At 35.7% G+C, this 24,413-nt stretch overlaps 1 protein-coding gene across 1 annotated transcript in view; it reads left to right on the top strand.

Moving 5' to 3' along the window:
- The window catches only part of LOC140165755 (uncharacterized), a 69,601-nt gene that overhangs the window by 22,030 nt on the left and 23,158 nt on the right, over positions 1–24,413 (top strand). The window contains exons 3-10 of the mRNA XM_072189075.1: positions 13,562–13,840; positions 14,034–14,066; positions 17,323–17,648; positions 19,171–19,315; positions 21,412–21,728; positions 22,494–22,638; positions 23,006–23,325; positions 23,718–23,865. Of these exons, the coding sequence (XP_072045176.1) occupies positions 13,562–13,840; positions 14,034–14,066; positions 17,323–17,648; positions 19,171–19,315; positions 21,412–21,728; positions 22,494–22,638; positions 23,006–23,325; positions 23,718–23,865 (1,713 nt within the window). The remainder of the gene's footprint in view (positions 1–13,561; positions 13,841–14,033; positions 14,067–17,322; positions 17,649–19,170; positions 19,316–21,411; positions 21,729–22,493; positions 22,639–23,005; positions 23,326–23,717; positions 23,866–24,413) is intronic.

Here is a 24,413-nt window from a genome sequence, read left to right as displayed (position 1 = left end):
CAACCTACTTATTGAGAAGATGGATATAGTAGGGTACCGGGCTGTTGGCGAATCTTTCTGTGCGCATTGTCAGCCTGGTAAATTCATCGTCATTCCTGAGACTCCTACCATGGACCTCCGCCCTTCTACGAGGCAGAAGCCCGTTAGTGCGTTCACAAGAAGGAAGCGACTGAGTAAATGTAAGGCAATGGCTTTCCCTCCTAGTGGAAAGGGGTTCCAAGTTGCAAGTACGGAGAGCATGTTTGTAAGAAATTAACTTGTTATAACCTAATATAATCTTGCAGGCCCTTAATCGCTTCATAGCGATTGTGTAGAAGAATTCAAATATCACAGATATACTTTTTTAGGTCCTGTGGTTCTTGAGTTATGTTTTAAAGCGGGCTGAAACAACAACACATTTGTAAAATGTACATAACTCATTAACAACAATAAATCAAGCAAGGTTTCAAAGTATTTGATTTGTAGAATGAACTTTTGCAAAACATCAAAGTGTTATTTTTCAATAATATATTGATTTAGATAATGACAATCGATTTTTTTGACTGCTTCGACCAATAATACCGAATGTACCCTTAACGCCTATTTCTGAAACCGGTTTATGTAGGTTAATATTGTATGTGAATATTACTGGGTATAATTTGTCTGCTTTTCTCTGTCGTAGTATTCAACAAAATATATTATGAAACTTTTTTTTTAAAACCAAGGGTGTACAACTTTTAAATAACTTAGAATGTCGCGTTACTATATTAACAGATTAGAACACAACAACGTTTTAAAACATAAAATGTTTTCAGATTACACAAAAATACTTTTTTGGCAACGTTTAACAAAATATATTGTTAAATAATAACGTTATATTACAATGTTTTGTGTCAACTTTTAAAAATGTTTTGACAATGTTATTAAAACGTTTCTATATTGAACGTCTCAAGTTTGGCAATATTTTTGTGCCCTTTTGAAAACGTTACAAAGACGTGTTGTTAACCCTCGTCTAACGAAAGGAGGTACATGCCCCTCCGGATCGATTCGCTGTAAAACACTGACACAAAGCGCCAAACGGCTCCATGTAATTGTACAACCACACTTTGCACTCATTGTAGCAAACCAAAACTGACCCTGCAACCTTACCCGGCGGTTTCCGACCGTTTACAGCAAAACTTTAGGGGAAAATGCATCTACCCCTCCTTAGACATGTAACACAAAATGTCCCGGTTTCACGAGGGTAAATTATCATTATTACGGATCGCTTATGACAAATTGGTTGCATATTTTCTAATTGCATTAATGTCTCATTTTTGGTCTTTTCGGAGATTAGATTTCAGTTTCAGAAATTTGAAACAAAAACCACCAGTCGGATACAAAATAATGTTTGTAATACTAATAAAACAAACTCACTTCATCGTCGCCTAGTTTTATCTTGATGAGGTGGTCATAGATGCCAGTTTTAATTTCATCATTCAGTAATTTAGCCTCTACATGAATATTGATAACTTGGAACATGATATAATGACTCGTGACATACTTGATGAATTGCACAGTTACTGTAAATCCCGTGTGATATGAGAGAGCAGGTGCTTGTATGTAAGTCTTTAATATATCTAGTCCTTGTGGATTCAACTTTGAGGAACAACAATTACAAGCCCTTGTGCATTTTAATAAGTGCGTCTACGATCCAGTGATTTTTAAAGGTAAAACGAGTCATTCCCTTGTATTAATGGCACTGACCTCCTCACCTGCCAGAGTTACAGGTTGGTCACTGTATGCAAATTAAAGCCATAATGTCCGATTTCTATCAAATTTTAAGTTATCTTTTACTCAAAGTGCTATAATAATAATAATAACGGGCTGGAAAAGTTTCTGTTCATTTTAAGCCGAAATAACAAGATAAAGTGAAAGAAATCCCACTGGTTTAATTTGTCCATTTAACGCTGAGCTCTATGAGGGACATTAGGGGCGAATTTCTCGATAGGAGTCTTAGTAAGCCTTGGGCTTAAGGTGGCCTTGAGGCTACTAAGCCTAGCCCGCTCTCGAAGCCCGAGTCTTAACTGTAGCCGGATTTCTTGAACGCAAATTCAACCTGGTCTTAGTGGCCTTGCAGGCTTAAAGAGGAATAAACGTTGACCAGATCAACTTTAAGAAAGTCAGGAATGTCTGTGGTAAAGTTGTAGCAATATACCTACCACATAGCAAGAAATCTCAAACTCAGATAATATCCCATCATGCATGCACTAGGACTTAACACATATTCTGCATAAATATAAGTTTACACCACCTGCTCTTGAAGGTCACCTCAGAATCAATTTGCATTGTGGGATATGGTGCAATAACATTTGTGTCTTGTGGGTGAATGTCACTAATCTCTCCTCATAAAAATAATGTTACTGGATTAAATGGACTTAAACATGCTACATTTCCAGATGTGTTGGTTCCTCTTTAAGGGGTACTACACCTGTGGTAAATTTGTGACTATTTTTGCATTTTTCTCAAAAATAATAACACATTGGTAACAAAAGTTATGTATATTATTGGGGCAAGGAATCCAATTACTACTCTGAAATTTCAGTGACTCAAGACAAGCGGTTCAGTATATATGATAGGAAATGAGGTACATCTTAGTGGTACCTTATTTCTTATCATAAATAACGAACTGCTTGTCTTGGGTCACTGAAAATCCAGTGTAGTAATTGGATTCCTTGCCCCTATAATATACATAAATTTTGTTACCAGTGTGTTATTAGTTTTTGAGAAAAACGCAAAAATAGACACAAATTTATCGAGGGGTGTAGTACCCCCTTAACGGGGATGGATAAATGGCGAGTTAAGTGACGGTAAGTTATGGGCGAGTTACTGTTAGACCAGTGGGCGAGTTACTGTTAGACCATTGGGCGAGTTACTGTTAGACCGTTAGGCGAGTTAATGTACTGTTAGACCATTGGGCGAGTTACTGTTAGACCATTGGGCGAGTTACTGTTAGACCAATGGGTGAGTTACTGTTAGACCAATGGGCGAGTTACTGTTAGACCATTGGGCGAGTTACTGTTAGGCCAATTGGCGAGTTACGGTTAGACCATTGGGTGGATATATGCTAAGATGGTGGTGGTGTAGTGTAGGAACAGGGTGGAAAGCAGTTATAGTGTAGCTTGTGGTGGGTTAAGGTGTGGTGGGTAGGGTAGAGCATGGGAGTTGGGTTAAGCTAATTTTGGGGTCATTCAGGGTCATCTGCGGTCAAATCACTATAGATTGTCGCAGGATTATGAAATTTGGTGGGAACGAACACTGAAGCGAGACAAAATATGTGAAGGTCATTTTGGGACCATCCAAGGTCAAATCGCCATAGATCGTTGTATGTTCATGAAATTTGGTCGGAATGATTACTGAACGAAGATAAGAAATGGCATGATCATTTTGGGGTCATTCTGATTATATGACTAAACTAAGCATCAGAACTCTATCAAAAAAACAAAAATTAAGTTGTTTTGTGTATGGGAGGTGGGGGGTGTGTGTGCAGGGGGGTGAGATTCACTCAAGCCAAATAGTTTCTTGTGTTTTCATGGCACAGATCATGGGAATCAATAACATCAGATCTTTGGAATATTCAATAAAGACTGTATATTGGTTTTCTTTGTATCTAGTTCTAAGGAAAAGGAAGTAAAAGATGATATTTACTCAAATTTTAGTGCCATTTCACTACCGTACTGGTAGCTTCTTCAGATTGGCAGCCCATCCTTGTTTTCTGCTTGTTTTTATTATTGAAGACCAAAAAAAAAAAAAGACTGGTTTTCATATGACGTCCTCTCAACTGGACCAAAATGCTGTACTGTGCAGATCAGCAATCGATCAAGTCGCGCCTTTACCATGACGTCCGACCATTGAGTATTACAAATTTACAATCGTGCAAAAAGTAGAAATTCAACTTCAAAAAAATGTTCCCATTTGTAAATTTAAATTTGTAAATTTAAATTACAAATTAAATTTGCCAAATGGTCTAACCATAACTCGCCCATTGGTCTAACCGTAACTCGCCAAATTGGTCTAACAGTAACTCGCCCATTGGTCTAAAAGTAACTCGCCCAATGGTCTAACAGTAACTCGCCCAATGGTCTAACAGTAACTCGCCCATTGGTCTAACAGTACAGTAACTCGCCCATTGGTCTAACAGTACAGTAACTCGCCCATTGGTCTAACAGTAACTCGCCCAATGGTCTAACAGTAACTCGCCCATTGGTCTAACAGTACAGTAACTCGCCCATTGGTCTTACAGTAACTCGCCCAATGGTCTAACAGTAACTCGCCCAATGGTCTAACAGTAACTCGCCCTTAACTCACCGCCACATAACTCGCCAACTAACCATTCCCCTCTTTAACGCTTGACAACCGCGTCCCTTTCTACCAGCGACTTAATTCTATAGGAAGTTGGAGGTAGATGTGCATAATCTGTTGTCCTTCACGGTTTACCGTACTAACAAGGTTACCGTCTTATTATCGCAATGATACCAGCGCGAAGACTAGCCTAGACCGGCGGTCTTGTGCTTGGGCTTACACCGTACACAACTTGATGCAAGACTAGTATTTTTTCTGTTTTTGTGTCTTTTATGTATTATTTTATTTCCACTTCACTTTATTATGAGTCCTGCTTGCATTAATGATACTTCTATACGTTTTACTATTTTAAATGTTTTGTGGCAACTTTTAAAAAGGTCTTGACAATGTTATTGTCAAGACAATGTTAATGTCAAGACAATGTTAATGTCAAGACAATGTTAATGTCAAGACAATGTTATTGTCAAGACAATGTTAATGTCAAGACAATGTTATTGTCAAGACAATGTTATTGTCAAGACAATGTTATTGTCAAGACAATGTTAATGTCAAGACAATGTTATTGTCAAGACAATGTTAATGTCAAGACAATGTTAATGTCAAGACAATGTTATTGTCAAGACAATGTTAATGTCAAGACAATGTTATTGTCAAGACAATGTTATTGTCAAGACAATGTTATTGTCAAGACAATGTTAATGTCAAGACAATGTTATTGTCAAGACAATGTTAATGTCAAGACAATGTTAATGTCAAGACAATGTTAATGTCAAGACAATGTTATTGTCAAGACAATGTTATTGTCAAGACAATGTTATTGTCAAGACAATGTTAATGTCAAGACAATGTTATTGTCAAGACAATGTTATTGTCAAGACAATGTTATTGTCAAGACAATGTTATTGTCAAGACAATGTTATTGTCAAGACAATGTTATTGTCAAGACAATGTTATTGTCAAGACAACGTTATTGTCAAGACAACGTTAATGTCAAGACAATGTTAATGTCAAGACAATGTTATTGTCAAGACAATGTTAATGTCAAGACAATGTTAATGTCAAGACAATGTTAATGTCAAGACAATGTTATTGTCAAGACAATGTTAATGTAAAGACAATGTTAATGTCAAGACAATGATAATGTCAAGACAATGTTATTGTCAAGACAATGTTAATGCCAAGACAATGTTAATGTCAAGACAATGTTAATGTCAAGACAATGTTATTGTCAAGACAATGTTAATGTCAAGACAATATTAATGTCAAGACAATGTTAATGTCAAGTCAATGTTAATGTCAAGACAATGTTATTGTCAAGACAATGTTATTGTCAAGACAATGTTAATGCCAAGACAATGTTAATGTCAAGACAATGTTAATGTCAAGACAATGTTAATGTCAAGACAATGTTAATGTCAAGACAATGTTATTGTCAAGACAATGTTAATGTCAAGACAATGTTAATGTCAAGACAATGTTAATGTCAAGACAATGTTATTGTCAAGACAATGTTAATGTCAAGACAATGTTATTGTCAAGACAATGTTAATGTCAAGACAATGTTATTGTCAAGACAATGTTAATGTCAAGACAATGTTATTGTCAAGACAATATCTTGATAATGTTATTAAAACGTTTTTTAATTCTATATTGAACGTTCTCAAATTTGGCAACATTTTTGCACCCTTTTGAAAACGTTACAAAGACGTGTTGTGTTTGACAGGCCGTGACACAATATGAAGGACTCGTATCAATTAACCCTCGTCTAACGAAAGGAGGTACATACCCCTCCGGATCGATTCGCTGTAAAACACTGACACAAAGCGCCAAACGGCTCCATGTAATTGTCTAACCGCACTCGTTGTAGCAAACCAAAATTGACCCTAAAACCTTACCCGGCGGTTTTTGACCGTTTACAGCAAAACTTCAGGAGAAGTTACAACTACCCCTCCTTAGACATGTAACAAAAAATATCTCGGTTACACGGGGGTAAATTATCATTATTATGGATTGCTTATTAAATTGGTTGCACATTTTGTATTTGCATTAATGTCTCATTTTTGGTATTTTCGGAGATTAGATTTCAAACATTTGAAACAAAAATCATCAGTCGGATACAAAATAATGCCACATAAACAAACTCACTTCATCGTCGCCTAGTTTTATCTTGATGAGGTGGTTATAGATACGAGCGTATAGTCTTAATTTCATCATTCAGTAATTTAGCCTCTTACCGTACAACATGAATATTGTTAACCTGGAACATGATATATTCATGATATTGACTCGTGATAAAGTTGATGAATTTCACAGTTACTGTAAATCCCGTGTGATTTGAGAGAGCAGGTGCTTGTATGTAAGTCTTTAATATATCTAGCCCTTGTGGATTCAACCAACTTAAGGTGGTACTACACCCCTTGATAAATGTGTGACTATTTTTGCATAAAAACTGGTAACAAAAGTTATTTATATTATAGGGGCAAGGAATCCAGTGACTACACTGGAATTTCAGAGACTCAAGACAAGTAGTTATTGATATATTTATCAAATATTGGGTTTCCCTCATTTTTGACTGTAATTCCACAACTGTTGTCTGTGCTGAAATAAAAATTTCCAGTGCAGCAGTTGTAGTCCTTGCCCCTATAATAATTATACATATCTTACTTGTCACCAATGAGCTATAATTGTTGAGAAAAATTAAAAAATAGGCACAAAATTTGCCAGGGCTGTAGTGCCACCTTAAACGAACAAAAATTACAAGCTCTGGTGCATTTCAATAAGTGCGTCTACGATAATCCAGTGGCTTTTAAAAGTAGAACGAGTCATTCCCTTTGTATTAAAGCCTTAATGTACGATCTTTTTAATTTTTTAGATTTTTCTTTTTTTCTTCCAAAATGATAATATGCAATAAAAGTTCCCAATACTTGGACGCGAAAAACATTGGGAATTTGCAAAGAAACAACATCATAAACTTCACCTCTATCACTCGAAACATCTCGCACTATTTGGATTAGACAGCGAGTGCGGCCTCAGGGTTAGTCTCCTACGCGGCCAGTTTGGTTACGCTCCCTCCACATGTGGAGGGAGCGTAACCAAACTAGTTTTATAGGAGACTAGGTTTGCGATCGTGGCCGACATAAAATCATAATTTAAAAATTTTTGATTTTATGTCGGACCAACAGAAAATCATCCCGTTATACTACAAATAGGGGAATTTGACAGTTTGCTCATAGATTTAAGTTAGAACATGTGTAAGTATTACAAATATGCCAAAAAATCGGGTTTGAAAAAAATAAAGGTAAATTCTGAAGAAAAAAAATCGTACATTAAGGCTTTAATGCCACTGACCTCCTCACCTGCCAGAGTTTCAGGTTGGTTACTGGAATGCCAATTAAAGCCATAATGTCCGATTTCTATCAAATTTTAATTTGGTTATTTTTTACTCAAAGTGCTAAAATAATAATAATAACGGGCTGGAAAAGTTTCAGTCCATTTTAAGCCGAAATAACAAGATAATAAAAGTGAAAGAAATCCCACTGGTTTAATTTGTCCATTTAACGTTGAGCTCTATGAGGGACATTAAGGGTAGAGACTATAGAAATTTTTACCAAAGGAACATATTCTTGTTTATACCATGATATTGTTGTATCTCAATACTATCACAACTTCAGCTGTGTAACTTACCTAAAAAGTGGTTCTTTTAATTAAAAATGCAATAAATAAAGTCACTCTGCGCTTTTAGTACTGACCAGACTATAGTAATATTTTTAAATCACTGCGATTTTAGTACTGACCAGACTATAGTAATAATATTATGCAATACTAGCAGCTATTAATCATGCTTCAGTGGGCAAGTACTTCTAACTTTAAATGGTATTGAAATTTGTCTTGTCCGGGGGGACTTCCATATAGCTCAGTGGCGTTATTTTCTAGGGTGTGTGGTGAATATGACTGATGCGTAGTAGGCCTACATGTATGTAGGGCTGTAAAAAGCCTGTTCAGTGATTTCATCCGGAGAATGTAGAAATCCATGAATCAGCAACATTTAGATTTTAGCACCTTGTCCAGTATCTTTGTTAGTTTCGATGTGCAAACCTTAAGCCCTGTATTAAAGACAAAGTAAGTTATTTTACATGAATCTGTAATTTCTCTACTTAGTAGAGAAATCAGCTATTATTATTATTTAATATCGGTATTTTATTTTACACATATCGTGGCCAAACGGCCAAATTACATGTAAAATTACAATTTGAACATACATATAAATATTAAACACTTTAAGAAAACTTTTAAAAGACATCAAAAATTGCATCTATAGGGAAAAAAGTATTAGATCAGAAAGCACTCGGTCATATTATTGCACGCAAAATATTAATTTAACCAAAATACTATTGCACTATGAAAAACATCAAAATATACTCAAATCCAAAAATATCATGCATAGGCGTAGATCCGGGGGGGAGGGGGATGGGGGATTTACCCCCCCCCCCAATATTTTGCCAGGGGATGGTCCATACAGTCACCCCCCCCATGTCGATGCCTGATAATGGGTTTCTGATCAAATTAACCTCATATTTGCACATTTTAGCCCCAAAAGTGCAAATTTTCACGCGCTTCGCGCGCATTTATTCTACTTTTACACCATATTTCATCAGTTTAGCTTCAAAATACCAAAATTTTCGAGCACTTAGCGCGCAATTGTACCATAATTGCCATATATTGTCGCTCGATTGACTATACTTCAATTTTTTTCCAACTCCATTATCCCCCCATGTCAAAAAGAAATCTACGCCACCGATTAAATATGTCAAACATAATATAACAGTTGTACCAGACTATAATTATAAAAAGCAATCATGGCATTGGCAATAATGAAGAACAATCCCAAGAGGAGATTTAAAAGATTAAAAAAATATGGAACGGGGCTATAATTTTATCAATACTATACTGCTTTCCTCGGTTCTTGCCAAAACGTTTTAAAATATCTAATGACAATTTTAATGATTTATCCTTCACTTTTAGGCATTTTATATAGAATTTAAATTTGTTTTACCATTTTATACTTTCTCTGGGATCAATGAATAGCCCTTAAATTAAGACCCCCCTTTCGCTATCACCCAGCACATGGTTTGTCATCCACCCCCACACACACACACACACACTTGTTTCCCATTGGATATATCGTCATCATGATTTAGACGCTTTTATTGTTTCATTGACAACTTTTATTATATTTATCACTGATAATGTTGCCAAAAAGTCTTTTGAAATTAGTAGGCGTCATTAGTAGATCTCATATAATATAATGAAGTGCTCCCCCGATAGCAAAATAATGACAGGCGTATGCTTAGTTTTGACATGTAAGAATACAAAATGATTTCCTGAGTTATTAATGGGGAGTTATAAGCTCCATTGCAAAGTGAAAGCAGAGCGAGGTGTTTGGATGTGGGGGGGCATGTGTTGTGTTTATGGCCCGGGGTTTATATTATTAGGGGCAAGCCTCGAAATAAGCAGATCTGGACCAGGACACCACACATTTGGAAAAAGCGGTTCCTGGTCCTGTGATTATCTAGTGAACCAGGAGGCATTTTTAAAGAGCTATGAGTCATTTAATTTTTAATTGTACATGTTACATACAAAAACCGATTTAACTAACAGGCTCTATTTGAAAGAAAAAAAAGAGGAGCCTGGTTTTGGTGTGGACCAGGAGCCAAAATGTTATGACCATTGGCTCCTGGGTGCCTGCTTATTTCGAGGCTTGGGGGGGTGGGTTAGGCAATTAACAGCTGCCTGATATCATTCAACATTTCTGATACTGTTACGGCTTGAAATTTAAAGGCAGCGGGACTTTCGGATGCTCTCAGGAACAACTTTTACCACCTGATGAACAATCTCAAATGCTCTAATTTGCACCAACATGACAGTATAGATTAGGCCCATGAAAGTCAATTCCGAGTTTATCGTTACTTTTTTTCAGGTTGGTGAGGTGACTTTTTCTTTTTCATTTTCATTATTTCATCAGATTTCATTATTGACCTAAAATGCGTGTTGATTTGAAGCCAAACTCATACATGTGATTTATAAACATGTTTTTTTTTATATGGGTAAGGACTAGAAAAATTAGAAAAGAGCCTGGTTTCATGCTTCCAAGTTATGAATATATGTTTTACAAACAAAAATATATATTTCCAATTGCTAAAACTGGTGAAAACACTGATACTTTGAAAATAATGAATTATTTTGGCATTTTTGAAAATTTGATAAACTCGGAATCGACTTTCACGCGCCTTATAGGAAATATATTCTATCAGTTAATGGTTTTATAGTTTATTATTTCGGTTTACCAAAAATAAAGAAATAACATCAGCAATAACTGTAAAAAATGGTTTATGTCCATCTGAAGCCAAAATAATAGGATGAATTAAAAAATAAAACGCACTATACTAATATACTATATCTTGGAGCTATAGCGATAAACTAAACCAACAAATATAATAGAAAACAACAAGAAATAATACAGTTATATAGAAAACAGTCCCAGTACATAACTCACCGATAAATTACTCTCTTATTCATTTCACATTCATTTATCTAATGTGAATTACAATGTGACGCTTATTATACGCAAGACTGAGTCCAGCTGTTACAAATTTGATAACTCAATTCAAAACTTCTGAACACAGTACATTAGGATCAAGGGCGTTGGTTCGAATCAATTGTTGGAAAACAATCAATGTGAGAAAGAATTGGGATTCCAATGCGCTCAATGCAGAGTGACTTGTATTCTGTCAGAACTGTCAACGCAAGCTATATAGTGCTGTGGTATTTTAAAGTGACTTGGAGGTGTTGTTCTGTAATAGGAATATTTTCGCCATTTTATGGAGGAGAAAAGTGCAAAAGACATTGCAAATAACGACGATCAAGGATTCTAATATATACATAGCCGAACCGGAATAGGTATGTAAACTACATACGACGTTTGAAGTAAATTCTTAATGTTCTTCATAGCAAGAACATATAAAACATTGTCAAAAAATGCAACTTCTTACAAAAACGCTATATTCTCCGAGAGTCCATATTTGCATGACTTCGGCGAACACTTTTGGTTCTCGTTTAAATTCTACCAATAGCACAGTCGATCTAATGTTATCTGCGGTTAGAGGACAGTTTAGAGAACTCTTTTGGCTGGTTGTTTGGTTAAAAAACAACATAATTTTTTAAAATATCGGGATTCAAGCAGGCGACCCGCATGCTGTGCAAAAGACGTTACAAATTGTCAATGAAAGAGCTTATTAATTAAAATCACGGACATTAAGCTCCGCAATAGCCATCTACATTCCAAGCGGAAACGCTTTTCAGAAACATACCCCACTTTTTTCCGCAATCGCTGAAACCTAAATATGCAATTCCAGGCGATTTGTAAAAAATAGCGTCAGCATATTTGACTATGAATTTGGGACACCGAAACAAATGCTTGCATTGGTGCCAGACCTATTATAATGATACGATAATTAGGCCCCCCAATAATGGCTTTCATTTTAACCGTTATTTATTAAACTGAGATTTTTACTTTTTGAGAAATTAATGAATTTATCGAAAAACTTTTCGGAGAACGCTACTTTAATGAACCCATCCCTTAAGTCCCCAATACAACTCTAACTTCAGATCAATTTTGACATAATGTAATGTTTGAATATGACATTATGTCATCACACTGTTGGCCAGACTGTCTGGTCATTGTCCAGACAAACACAATAAATTATGCTGATTACTTTTTCTGGTCATGGGACATACGGTATTTGACCATTTAGCTTTAATTAAGATGCACATTTTCTCGCGCTCACACGTTTTTGTCCAGTTTAATGTCATATTTGATCATTTTACCTTCAACGTGGCTAATTGTTGCGCACTTTTGCATTTGTTGCAGGAACTTTTAAGACGTTCCATTCACTCCATTCGAGATATGAAAAGTACTCAAAATATGAATATTGGCACAGATCTTATGGGGATGTCACCCCCGGTTGGGAAATCTATTTTTTTTAAAACTTTTTTCTTTTATTTGACAACACCCGGGTGGTCACTGGTCATACCATCTTGGCATTTGTAGACATGCCCAATTCAGACCCAAAAGTGATTAAATAAGTTATATAGACTAATATAGGCTGAATAAAACGCATAACAACATCAGCTGCATCAGCTGCTGCATAACAACAGAGAGCGCTATCACGCTGCGCTAAGATGCTCAAAATTAGCACTTTAAGACATGATGTGCAGTGGTTAATATTAACACTTTCTTTCAAATAGTCGTTATTCTGAAGGGACAATATTTTGAAGGGTCATTATTCCAAAGAATTCCATTATTTCGAAAGAAAATAAGATCTCCATCTGTCCCTAAATTTTCCCCAATGACAGGAGAACGAGAATCATAAAAAGTTCGCTGTTGAATTGCATAAAGATATTTTGAAATGGTGTTTTGACATACAAAGATATTGCTGAAAAAAGGGAAACCGGGAAACCTGGTACGAACTTTGAAGTTCGTTCCAGGTTTTTCTTTTCTTTTCCTGGTCAAATAAAGTCTTGAAAGGTTAAGGTACACAGTTTAAAGAAAAAAATATTCCAACTTGATGTGAGGAAACAAATAAAATACATACGGTATATATGCACATAAGCAGACAAACTGAAACAAAACAAACAGAAAAAACCCCAACGTTTTGAGCTCTTACAAACAACAAAAATCAACATTAAATTAAACAGCAAAAAACACATTCTGAAATGCAAATTCAAGTAAAAACTAATAGCAAGTTAAATTGAACTCAGTAGCAAAACGCTCAGAGCAATATTATAGCTATTGTTACGAGTCGCTTAATGACTCAAGGCCAAAATCACCTTTTACCCAAATTCACACGAATACACAAAATAAGGATTTCTTTTAGAATACCTACCACTGTAGATTTTCAATGGGGGTCTTTTATGAACGACCCATACACATACACTGTGAATGTAAAAAATGGTAGGGTATTCTAAAAGATAGCCCAAAACAAATACACTGATTGATTAATACAATATATGACAACAAATCAAATTTTAATTGTAAACAAATATAAATAATCAAATTAAATTACTCAGAGCACATCACACTATGTATTTACTGAATGAAAGAAAGTTTACTCATTGAAAAGTGGGTCAAAATGTGATTTAACAAAGATTGAAAAATAAGTCTGATGTTTATACTCATTTGCAGGTGAAACCAATGCGCTTTCAAGTTTCAATCGTGCCATATTGACATACATTAGTGGTTATAATAAGAAGTACATTCTTGGTTATAACATGACTGCTGAGAGATGTGCCATCGGGTGCCTTACAGAGACAAGCTTTGTCTGCCGAGCTTTCGAATTCAGGGAGATATGGCCACACGATGACCGTACTTGTATCATGACCAATGAAAGCCTGTATACATTGGACCAATATAAATCACCGAGAATTGGTCCAGCAATAGATCTTTTTACCAGGATAGATACCAGTAAGTTTGAAAGCATTTAATTAATATTTGTCAATTATATATCAGTTTAATATAATATAGGATAGTTATCCTTAATAATTTTGCACATCTTTAAAAAGCTTTTAGAAATTATTTCTGTTTTCAATGAAAGAGCAAACAGCACGTTTTATTTTGTCGTCTTTTTAATTATATTTGTGATTGATTTTGTTAACAGTCTGCGATGCATATCGGGCTCCGCGAATACCAAGTAAGTAAAGAATGCGATTATTATTTTCAGCTGAACTTTGTCTGGGAATGACACATGTACTATGAACATGACTAACACATTATGTAAACACAGTCTGCGACAGACATGCTATCACTCTCTTTGAAGAGAGTGATCTTTTTTTAATTTTCTTTCGACATTCTAGAGAAATCACCGACAATTAATTGCAACAGAATCCATTTAACATGCGTCCGTATTCCGCAATATATCTCACACAAAAACATATCAAAAGTCCACGAAAGTAGTAATTTGCATAAATGCAAAATGGCTGCTTATGCGGGGGGTGAAATATATTTCAGAGTTGGTCAAATCTGGTTAAAATCATACCAATGTATTTCTCTCGCCATAAGGATTTGGAAAAAGTATAATTTGACGCTCCGATGTACAATTCTTGAGTTATATGGGAAAAGGTCAAATGTCACAGCCGACAAAATATGATTTCTCTGAATTTAATTTTTTTTTTAAATGGTCTCAGATTGCCCCGCTTGCAAAAACATTTAAACAAAAAGAATATTTTGCCAAATCGCAGGTGGTTTGTTACGTTGTTAACATGGCCCAAAGATCAAAATCCATTGAGCTTTGTTGACCTTGACCTATTTTTATGATGCTACCTATGTAATAAAACAGCCAAACAATGCAACTGTTCTCATTTTAATTCATTTTTGCCAAAGGAACAATTTGATACCGATTGGATGGTTTTTTCAATTGTGGACACCCGTGGACCTCAAAATTTAACCTTTGACCTTTTTGCCTATAACTTAAGAACTGTATGTCGACAGTCGGAGACAGGTCAAACTAGAGCTAATTGCGCATACACATATACGCGACCTTAGCAATAGCTAATTAACTAGGCCTATAGCTAATTAGCCCAGCTATATAGCATGAATGCATGTAAGCAGTAGTAGGCCTATATTATGCTGATTTTACTGAGAGGTAATGAAATGCACTATAACTTTGGAATTTGGCTAGAGACCAAGGTTAATTTGTTAGCTCACCTATAGCATATATGCAAGTTCAAAAGGTCCAGCATATATTATGTATAATTCCTTGGAATATACATGTATGAACAGATGTTTGTAGTATTATAATTATAATAATAAATTATATTTTTTATTGTAAAATTGGTGCAAATACCCATAATTAGAACTGTTTTAGCGCACACAAAATGCCCGGAAAAAGGAGGAGGCCTCTTTTTATATCTTGTTCAACGAGATAGGCCTCTTCTAATTATCACAAAACCTTCCAAAAGTGTTTCTTGTATATTAGCAAGGCTATAGAAAGCATCTTTACTCCCTAGACATTTTTTTTAAAAAGTTATAACTGAATTTCAAAAAATAAAATTATAAACTGAAGAAACCTCAAAAAAGAAGCGGGAGAAGACGCCAAACATGATTATTTTTTTATTCGGCCTAACCAAAAATTATTCAAGATTCAATTTCATGTAAATATTTCTGTGCAACTCAAGTTGGTCAATGCGCTATTATAGTGCGACTTCCTAAGGTATTTTGCTTCATACTGGAAGTAATACCTACATGAACTTTGACCCCAATGACCTTTGACCCAATGACCTTTGACCCCAATGGATGTATGCAAGTAATGTCATGCTATATTATAATTTGTGGAATGACTTAGAATTTTTAGTAACAGAACAGAAAATCACATCAGCCATAATGACCTTCGTATGACCTTTGACCTCAAGGCTAATGCATGTGTCAAGTGACGTCATCTTGCTGTGTAATTCGTGTAAGGAGTAGCAGTTTTAGTAAAAATAATAGGAAATAACATTTTCGGCCATAATGACCTTTCCATGACCTTTGACCTTGAGTTGGTCATGTGACATTTGTGCCACCAGCTATTGTACCTGATGACCAAGTAACATTGTTGTACTATATATATCTGCGACAGCATCAGCATTTTAGGGTATTTGGTCATATACCGGAAGTATCCCCTTAATGACCTTTGACCCCGATTCTGGACATTAACTTTTAGACATTGGGTATAGCTTATGCATGTACCAAAGTGCCATCATCGTGCTGTGTAACTTGTGGAAGGAGTAGCATTTTTAGTTTCCTCACGTTTTGGCCATTGACCGGAAGTGGATGACCTTTGACCTGAAGTTGATCATGTTTCATTTGTCCCCCCACCCAATGGTCCTAATGACCAACTATGGTCAACATAGCTCAAAGCATATGGCTACGGTGGCTCATTATAAGATTGACAGAAAGAAAGAAAGAAAGAAAGAAACAAAGAAAGAACTTGACAGAAACAGACCTTAGCAATTTTGCAAATTGCAAATTGCTAAGGAACTATACTTTTTTCTGAATTCTTATGATGAAAGCAATGTAATGATATTGTGGCGTTTATAATTATTCTCCACCATATGTGGAGTTGTATCCTTCCTTCATGATGAATAAGAGGTACAGACTCCAAGGAACATAATAATAATAATACACAAGGAGAGAATAGTGTCCTTTAGAAGCTTCCAGTCGAAAAATAATCACTTTATTTCCGAAGTCCTACATAATCTTGCCCCCGATCTTCCCATGTTCTCATTATGTACGCTATCCCATCTTACTTTCTTCAACTTCATGACCTTTGAGACATTTGGAGAAACCCGCTTCAGGCTACGGGCGCACATCACCATAAATTTCACCCCCTGCATAAACGGCCACTATTTGGATTTTTGGAAACTTTTGATGTGTTATTTATGCTTCTCTGAAATGAATGCATGGTGATTAAATGGATTCAGTTGCAATTAGTGGTGGCTTAATCCATTTACTTTTCTTAATTTGACTGGCCTAAGTAATTTCAAATTCCACAAAACAAACTTCCACGCTTAGTTAAGTATTATATGAGCATTTGTTGATATTAATATTAATGATAATCTTACTTATATCTTTTGCGCGGATAATTTTAATTGTCTTCCATCTTCTATTTGTAATAAGTTATAATTCTCGTATGCAACTGGACTTACTTTTTTGCTGGCTACAGTATCATGTCATATCCAAGTGACGTCCCACCTGGAGTCGCCGAGAAATATCTACCACCTTCACGTCACAGGTCAATAATATATATTAGAACCAGTGCAAGATCACTAGGCCTGATGATGCGTCATGGATATGTTGTAATACTGTAGCCAGTTAAAACAGTTAGTCCAGTTGCAAAAAAAAATATTACAACTATTTATCTACCTGGATGATTGAGAATATTTATAAATACTTTCATCTTCTACATTCAGATGATTGTCCATTTTCTCTGGGTATCGAAATTGGATCACTCAATGCCACACATTTGACATCTTCAAGCAATCAAGAAGGATTTGAACCCTCTAAGGCCCGATTGAACAGCAACACGTCATGGATACCAAGCCGGAATAACGATTCAGAGTGGCTACAGGTTGAATTTCAACGACGCATGCTCATAACCGGGATAATTAGTCAAGGGGGAGGAGACAATGCGCCATATTGGGTCGAGTCTTTTGAAGTTGAATACAGTGAAGATGGAATTGATTGGTGGTATATTGAGGATCTCAGTAGTGACATAATAAGATCCAGGCCAAGAATGGTAAGATGTTAACGGATGAGACACTTTTGAAGGGTCTGCCATGCTTAGCAAAGTTTATTACAGGTTCAATATGTAGGCTTATGGTGCATGTGAAGGAGGAAAGTCTACAGATTAATATTTTAGCATGGTCACTTTTGTATGATCATTTGAAATTCTTCAAATAGGCTTGTATATTTAATATAGCGTTTTGGTTCACGCTCTTGTTTTGGAGACGTGATTCAGGCAGATCACGTAAGCCGATTTTCCCATAATTTAACGTGGGTATGTCAAAAAACACAAAGAAATAATTATGCTGGTTATTAGTAACTTCAGAGTGCAACATAGGCTTTCTTTATTGAACCTCATCAATGCAGACAATTCAACGTGATCTTACATGCTCAGAAACTTCTATTCCCACTTGCTTCCCACTATTCCCAAAAATTCTTTTGGTATTGCTATGGTAGTTAATCCGATTATTACATAACTTCGCCAGCATATAAACAGCTTTGATTGAAACACGGGTGATAAATTCCGCCAAAATTACTCAAACGAGGTGAACTGTGCAACAAGTGATAAGCAATGACGCATATCTATATAGAATCACCACGTGCTTGCTGGTCTCCAAACAAAGGAGTCGAACTAATGTACCCGATATAGTCTGTTCAGTAGAATCTTGCGATCAATCCGTATAGACATTACTTTCAATAGATCAAAGTAGTATTTATTTAGCAGACATCAATATCGAGTTCTGTTGAACGAACAAATAAGTAATTCACCACGGTTGTGTGACGAGTCGAGTCATTTCATTTTTGAAAAGTCGAGTCTCGAGTCATGACTCGTTACAAGTCTGTGTGTCACACGCATATATCTATTGTCTACCATGGAACCCAAATAACTTTTTTCATGTTCGTATACCTGAGCAGCTCGACTTTGAAGAACAGCATTGTGGGATATACTTTTTAGCCTTATGAAATTCGGTAGTTAGGTTTAATATTCTAATAAGGAGCCATTTAAAATTGTTTAAATACAAATACTTGCGGACTTACTACAAATTTCACGAAAGCGGGATAGAATAAAATATACAAAGTACACAATTAACTGGAAAGTACACGAAGTGGTAGCTCCGTATTATACAAGGTGCAGTAATTCACAATACCCTGAATACCTGTTTGACCCCCGGGTTTGACCTCCATCTACCCATATAACGACACAGAATGGTACAAACAAATGAAACCTTTGAAAAATCTTGTCTATTAAAATTAATAAATGAATCTTTGAAGATAATGATACACTTCAAAAATATGCAACACATGATAAATGACGTTACTTATCCCCCACCGTCAAATCATATCCCTTACGAAGATATCTTGGTCAATGGGATTCAGAGGGAGAGTATGGAAACGCATTCAGTTGTTCATTGCAATAGTTCTACTGTTGGTGATATAAATACTTCTACAAACTCTTCATGCAGGCATATTGCATAGAATAAAATCTTACTTAATTACCGATTTTGTTTTTATCATCATATGCTAATCAATTACAGACATTCCGTGCTAATGGCGAGCCACATTGTTCCAGACCGATAATTTTTGATCGCCCAGTGCGAACTAATTACATCCGCATTGTGCCAAAATCTTGGAATGGTAGTATTGCAATGAGGATCGATATCATTGGATGTATCGATGATGGTAAGTCACACGGATCAGTATCCATAACCCATATTGTATTCTTAGGCGCCATGAATCTGCAATTAGTATAAATTCCCCTTTTTTAAACCTTTTTTTTTTAAATTCTAGTATTAAATATGGGAACAAACCAAAAGATCAATGACGTCCTATAAACGTAACTAGTTTCGTTTCTCGGCCGACCCCCTCCCTCCCTGCCAGAAACGTAATTCTGAAATGTTGAAAATGTTGGGTCATATATTTAAAGGTATAAACTGGGTATATTAAACTGGACATATGGTTATTCCTAGTATTGTTTTGGGTGGGTAAATATTAAATAAAGCCTGCATATCAACAAAAATACGCTGATTTTCTTACACATTCTCAAAATTGATATGAAGCCCAATAGTTTATAAGTCTCGTGGTTCAGAGCATATCTCAAGGCCAATCTCATGTAGCTATAAAATTAAAAATCAACTCTACTATTGTTACACTACAGATAAAAGCCTTAGAGTTTGGTTCCTTCTTTATCTGTTTATTAAAATATACATTCTTGCCTTATACAATACATGTATTACATTTATCTGCAATTAATTTCAGTTCAAAGCACGACTCAAGGCTAATCTCAGGTAGCTATAATATTAAATATTAATTTTGCTATTGTTACACTACAGATAAAAGCTTGGTTCCTTCTTTAGTGAAAAAACACCAAGGTTGAACACATAAATACGAAAATTTAACAAATAATTATAACCAAATAAAAAATGCACCTCAGAAAGACAAAATTGCGCTTAACTTGTAGCATAGTCAAATTAAGAAAAATAAGAGCTTTAACCCACCACTAATTGCAACAGAATTCATTTAATCACCATTCATATCAGAAAAGCATATTAAATAACATAGCAAAGGTCCCCGAAAATCAATTTGTGAAACAGCGCCGAATTTGCATTAATGATTAATCCAAAATGGATGCTTATGCAGGGGATGAAATTTCAAAGTTGATCAAATCTTGTTAAAACCCATATCAATTATTATTATTCTCACCATATTTCATCAGAAGTATAGTTTGATCAGTCCTTCAAGAACATCGCCCAATCCCAGCACATATACTAAACTGAGTACAAGCGAGTTGGTAATTATTATTGGCGTAGGCCTCTATCATGTTTATGTATTTTATTTGATAAGTACTCCGGTTCCTTCTCTTTCCAAAACTGGGTCATTGTTTTCAAATTAAAATGTGTACATCCATATCAAAACGATGCACTTGTCGGCTGCTACATGTGTCTCATTTCACATAATAGTTAGGAATAAAACCAGACACATCTTCAAACAGGAGGTCACTTCAAATCATCCCAAGTCACATGGTTTAGGAATACAGAGAACATTCCTTATACAATTTGACTTAGGGATGATTTGAAGTGACCTACACTTGATATGAGTCTGGTATTTATTCCTAGCTATTATGTGAAATGAGACACATGTAGCAGCCGACAAGTGCATCGTTTTGATATGGATGTACACAAATATGCAAATGACGAGTAACCGATAAGGGGTTTCATGATAGCTGAGTACGACGAGCATGCCGCGAAAGTTTTGAGTGATACCAAGCTGAAGTCTCTGTCGCATATATCTGACTGGACACCACGAATCAGCCGTAAAGTCGGCCCGGTCAATTTTGTTTTATTTCGTGTTTAGAAAATATATATCATAAGCTTTAAAATGGTATATCATTTGACTTCAAACGATATCCAGAAGCGGGGTTTCGTTTATAGGACGTCATCGATCTTTTGGCCTGTTCCCTAAGACGAGTGTGCATAAATAATACATCTCTAAACTGGATCTCTTCTTTCATTACCAACCGCAAGCAGAGGGTTGTTTTCCGTGGTCAGATGTCCAATTTTGTTTCTGTCCTTTCCGGTGTGCCACAAGGATCAGTGTTGGGGCCAATGCTTTGTAATATTTATGTCAATGACCTCCATCTTCACCTCCAAGATTTTTAAAAGCAAAAAAAAATTAAATGGCAATTGACCAAGATGCTAGTATTTGATAGATTATTTTGTTATGTAGGCCTACATATTAACCAGGGCGTTATATATATATATTTTGCATCTTTTTGCCAGATTGCCATTTTTCGTCAGGAATATCCGGAGGCGGTGTTCGCAAAACTCAACTCATATCCTCCACAAGTGGATCAGCAGACCATACGACATCTGATGCTCGCATCAACCCATACCATTCATTTGGTAGCGGATGGATGCCGTATCAATCAGATGAATATCAATGGATAAAAGTATTACTAGATTACCAGTGGCAAGTCAACACGATATTAACACAGGGGTGTGGTGATTTACCATATTGGGTGACCAGCTTCCATGTGTTTTATCTGCTGGAAGACGATGTATGGGCAAAGTATAAGTCACATCGAGGTGCAGTTAGAGTAAGTTACAATATTGGTGTTAACTTTAGAAAGCAAAGAAATCCCTTTTTCAAAATTTCTTTGAGTTGGACTTTGAAATTGCGAATTACACAAATGAATATATTACAGTGCTCCATAGGCCACTGTGTTGTAATAAAAAGAAAATGGGAGGATACCTTTGTCAAACGATCGAATCGGCAACAAAGGTTATGAGCACAAACATTACGTATGCACTCCAAAGTTTCTGATGGTATATATCTCAATTGGTTTAGGGTACGTTGCGGGATGAGGCTGTGGATCACAAAGTGGAAAGTACATCTTTTAAGATGTAAAAATACCGAGTTTAATTTTCTGGTACATGCATTAAACAATTTTCAAAGTTTAAACTGATTTTCAGCACAACAAATTCAACTAACCTTGAATTCTCGATGTGACACACATCTTTATTATACTCCTTCTGATGAAGACGTGTGTCACATTGAAAATTCAAGGCTAGTTGCATATGTTGTACTGAAAGTCAGTTTAAACTTTGAAATTGTTTATCACCAGCAGGTGTGAGCTTACATTTGTACATTAAACAACTTACGGATTAAGAGAGAGTATTTATTTATTGTCGTCTAATTAACAATAACCGATTTAAGAATGCCGCGCGCACACACAATCGTAAATGAAAGTTGCTGATTTAAAAAATCTAAAATTTCTCATTCGATATCGACATAGTTTGCGAAAAAAGAAAAAGAACATTTATTTAAAACCTTTAACTCATGCAAATTACTATCTGTGCAGGTTTTTCAGGCGAATCATGATCAGCACACATTGATAACACATAGCTTAGACCCACCAATCATAAGCCAGTCGATTCAAATCCAGCCACTCTCGTGGTACGAACAAATTTGTCTTCGATTTGAAATACTTGGATGTAGACATCGACGTGAGTATTATTAATTGAATAGTTTCATATGTGTAGTTTAAATGCAGCGTGTTAAAAGTAAATCGAGTAAATGTTCCTTAGATCTATACATTCAAGTGCCCATTTTAGTGAACGTTGTTCTTGCAATTGAATGGGTCCAATCACCACTCATTGTTTAAAAAACTATAACTATATAATAATGTAGCGTTTTAAAAGCGACAACATATCAAAAAGTTGGATAAATGTTAATTTCTTTAGCATCTTTAGTTCAATTGAATGTCATAGGATTATAGGTTATTATTATTTTTTCCGGTGTAATAACAAACTGACTAAGGTATGTGCTCAGTCCAGGATATAATATGGTTCGTTACATTCATTTTAACCAAAGTATGCAGCCATCGACTTGGAATGGAATCGGGTGCTATTACGGATGACCAATTATCGGGGACGTCCTATTACGGCAGTTTAGATTACTCGAAAGGACGCCTACATCATCCTGCTTGTTGGGAAGCCAGTCATGTTCTAGATGAGGAATGGATTCAAATCGATCTCATATCAATGCATACAATCACAGGATTGATTACACAAGGACGAGGCAAGCCCGGTGCAGGTGTGTTCTATTGGGTCAAAACGTATGCTGTGTTGTATCAAAGTCGTTTTCAACATGGAGATTGGCGGACGTATCGAAATTTAGATGGTCAAAGAAAGGTAACACTTTGTTCCCGTCATTACAAAATGATATATGCTTGGGTATAGGGTCAAAATGGCACATGATATATCGAAACGAGAATTTGCAGTCATCCAGCTTTAAAAAAAAAAGAATTTTGTTCAAAACCAATTTTGTTCAGTTCTCAAAAAGTCTTATAAGAATTAAGTCGGCCCAAACGACGCAAAGTTCTTCGGCCCGTTGGGCAGGACTTCTACATCGATAAAAATATGGCCATAATGCTTTTTGCCCCATCGCCTCAATCTATTGAACTGTTCCTTAAACTTTCTTAACATTTGAGTTTAAAATCAACATTCACTCATTTCCTTAACATTCCCTTCCTCCTGAGTGTTGGTCCAAGTATAGATTTAATATATAATTGTTTTGGATACAGATTTTCGTTGCAAATGATGACAAGAACTCTGAGGTACGAAATGATTTTGAGAGACCATTCGTCACAACGAAGATACGAGTTACCCCAATGTCATGGCAAAGTTCACTGGCATGTATGCGCCTAGAAGTACTAGGATGCCTTTATCAAGGTGGGAAAAATACATAAATGTTAATGTGCTACTGTTTAATATTATACCTAACAATAGGACCTACATGATTTGAAATCTTTATTTTAGATCCCTTGCATTGTAAAGTATCGACAAGGAATTGAGAATATGCATGTACAAAAGTTCATTGTAAAAAGGAAAGTACTGGGTACTTTGAGTTTGGTCCATAAGTCAAAGATGTGGTCTTAAATCAAGACCTACCAAATGTGTGTTACAGATAAACTGATTTCGTACATTTTGATACCTCATTTGTCCAAATCGATGCAGAATTGATGACATAATAACCTTTTGAATGCACCTACCCAGCATTTTAAAGTTGTAGTAATTCCTATTGATGTAGTTTTCCTGCCTCTCAAGATTCTTCACAAAGGTACACCATAACAGAGACGGACTAAGACTGTTTTTTATTGAATACAGATACTCTTTTACTCCTTCCTCAATGTTTTACCCTTCACTCTTCACAGTCAATATCTGGTGAAACAAAATGAATATTGAGTAGCAGGATCAAATCAATAGCAATTACTGTAAGC

This window comes from Amphiura filiformis, chromosome 12 (genome assembly GCF_039555335.1).
Source record: "Amphiura filiformis chromosome 12, Afil_fr2py, whole genome shotgun sequence".
NCBI lineage: Eukaryota > Metazoa > Echinodermata > Ophiuroidea > Amphilepidida > Amphiuridae > Amphiura > Amphiura filiformis.
Note: the sequence above shows the minus strand (reverse complement) of the source record. Positions and strands in the feature narration are given on the sequence as shown.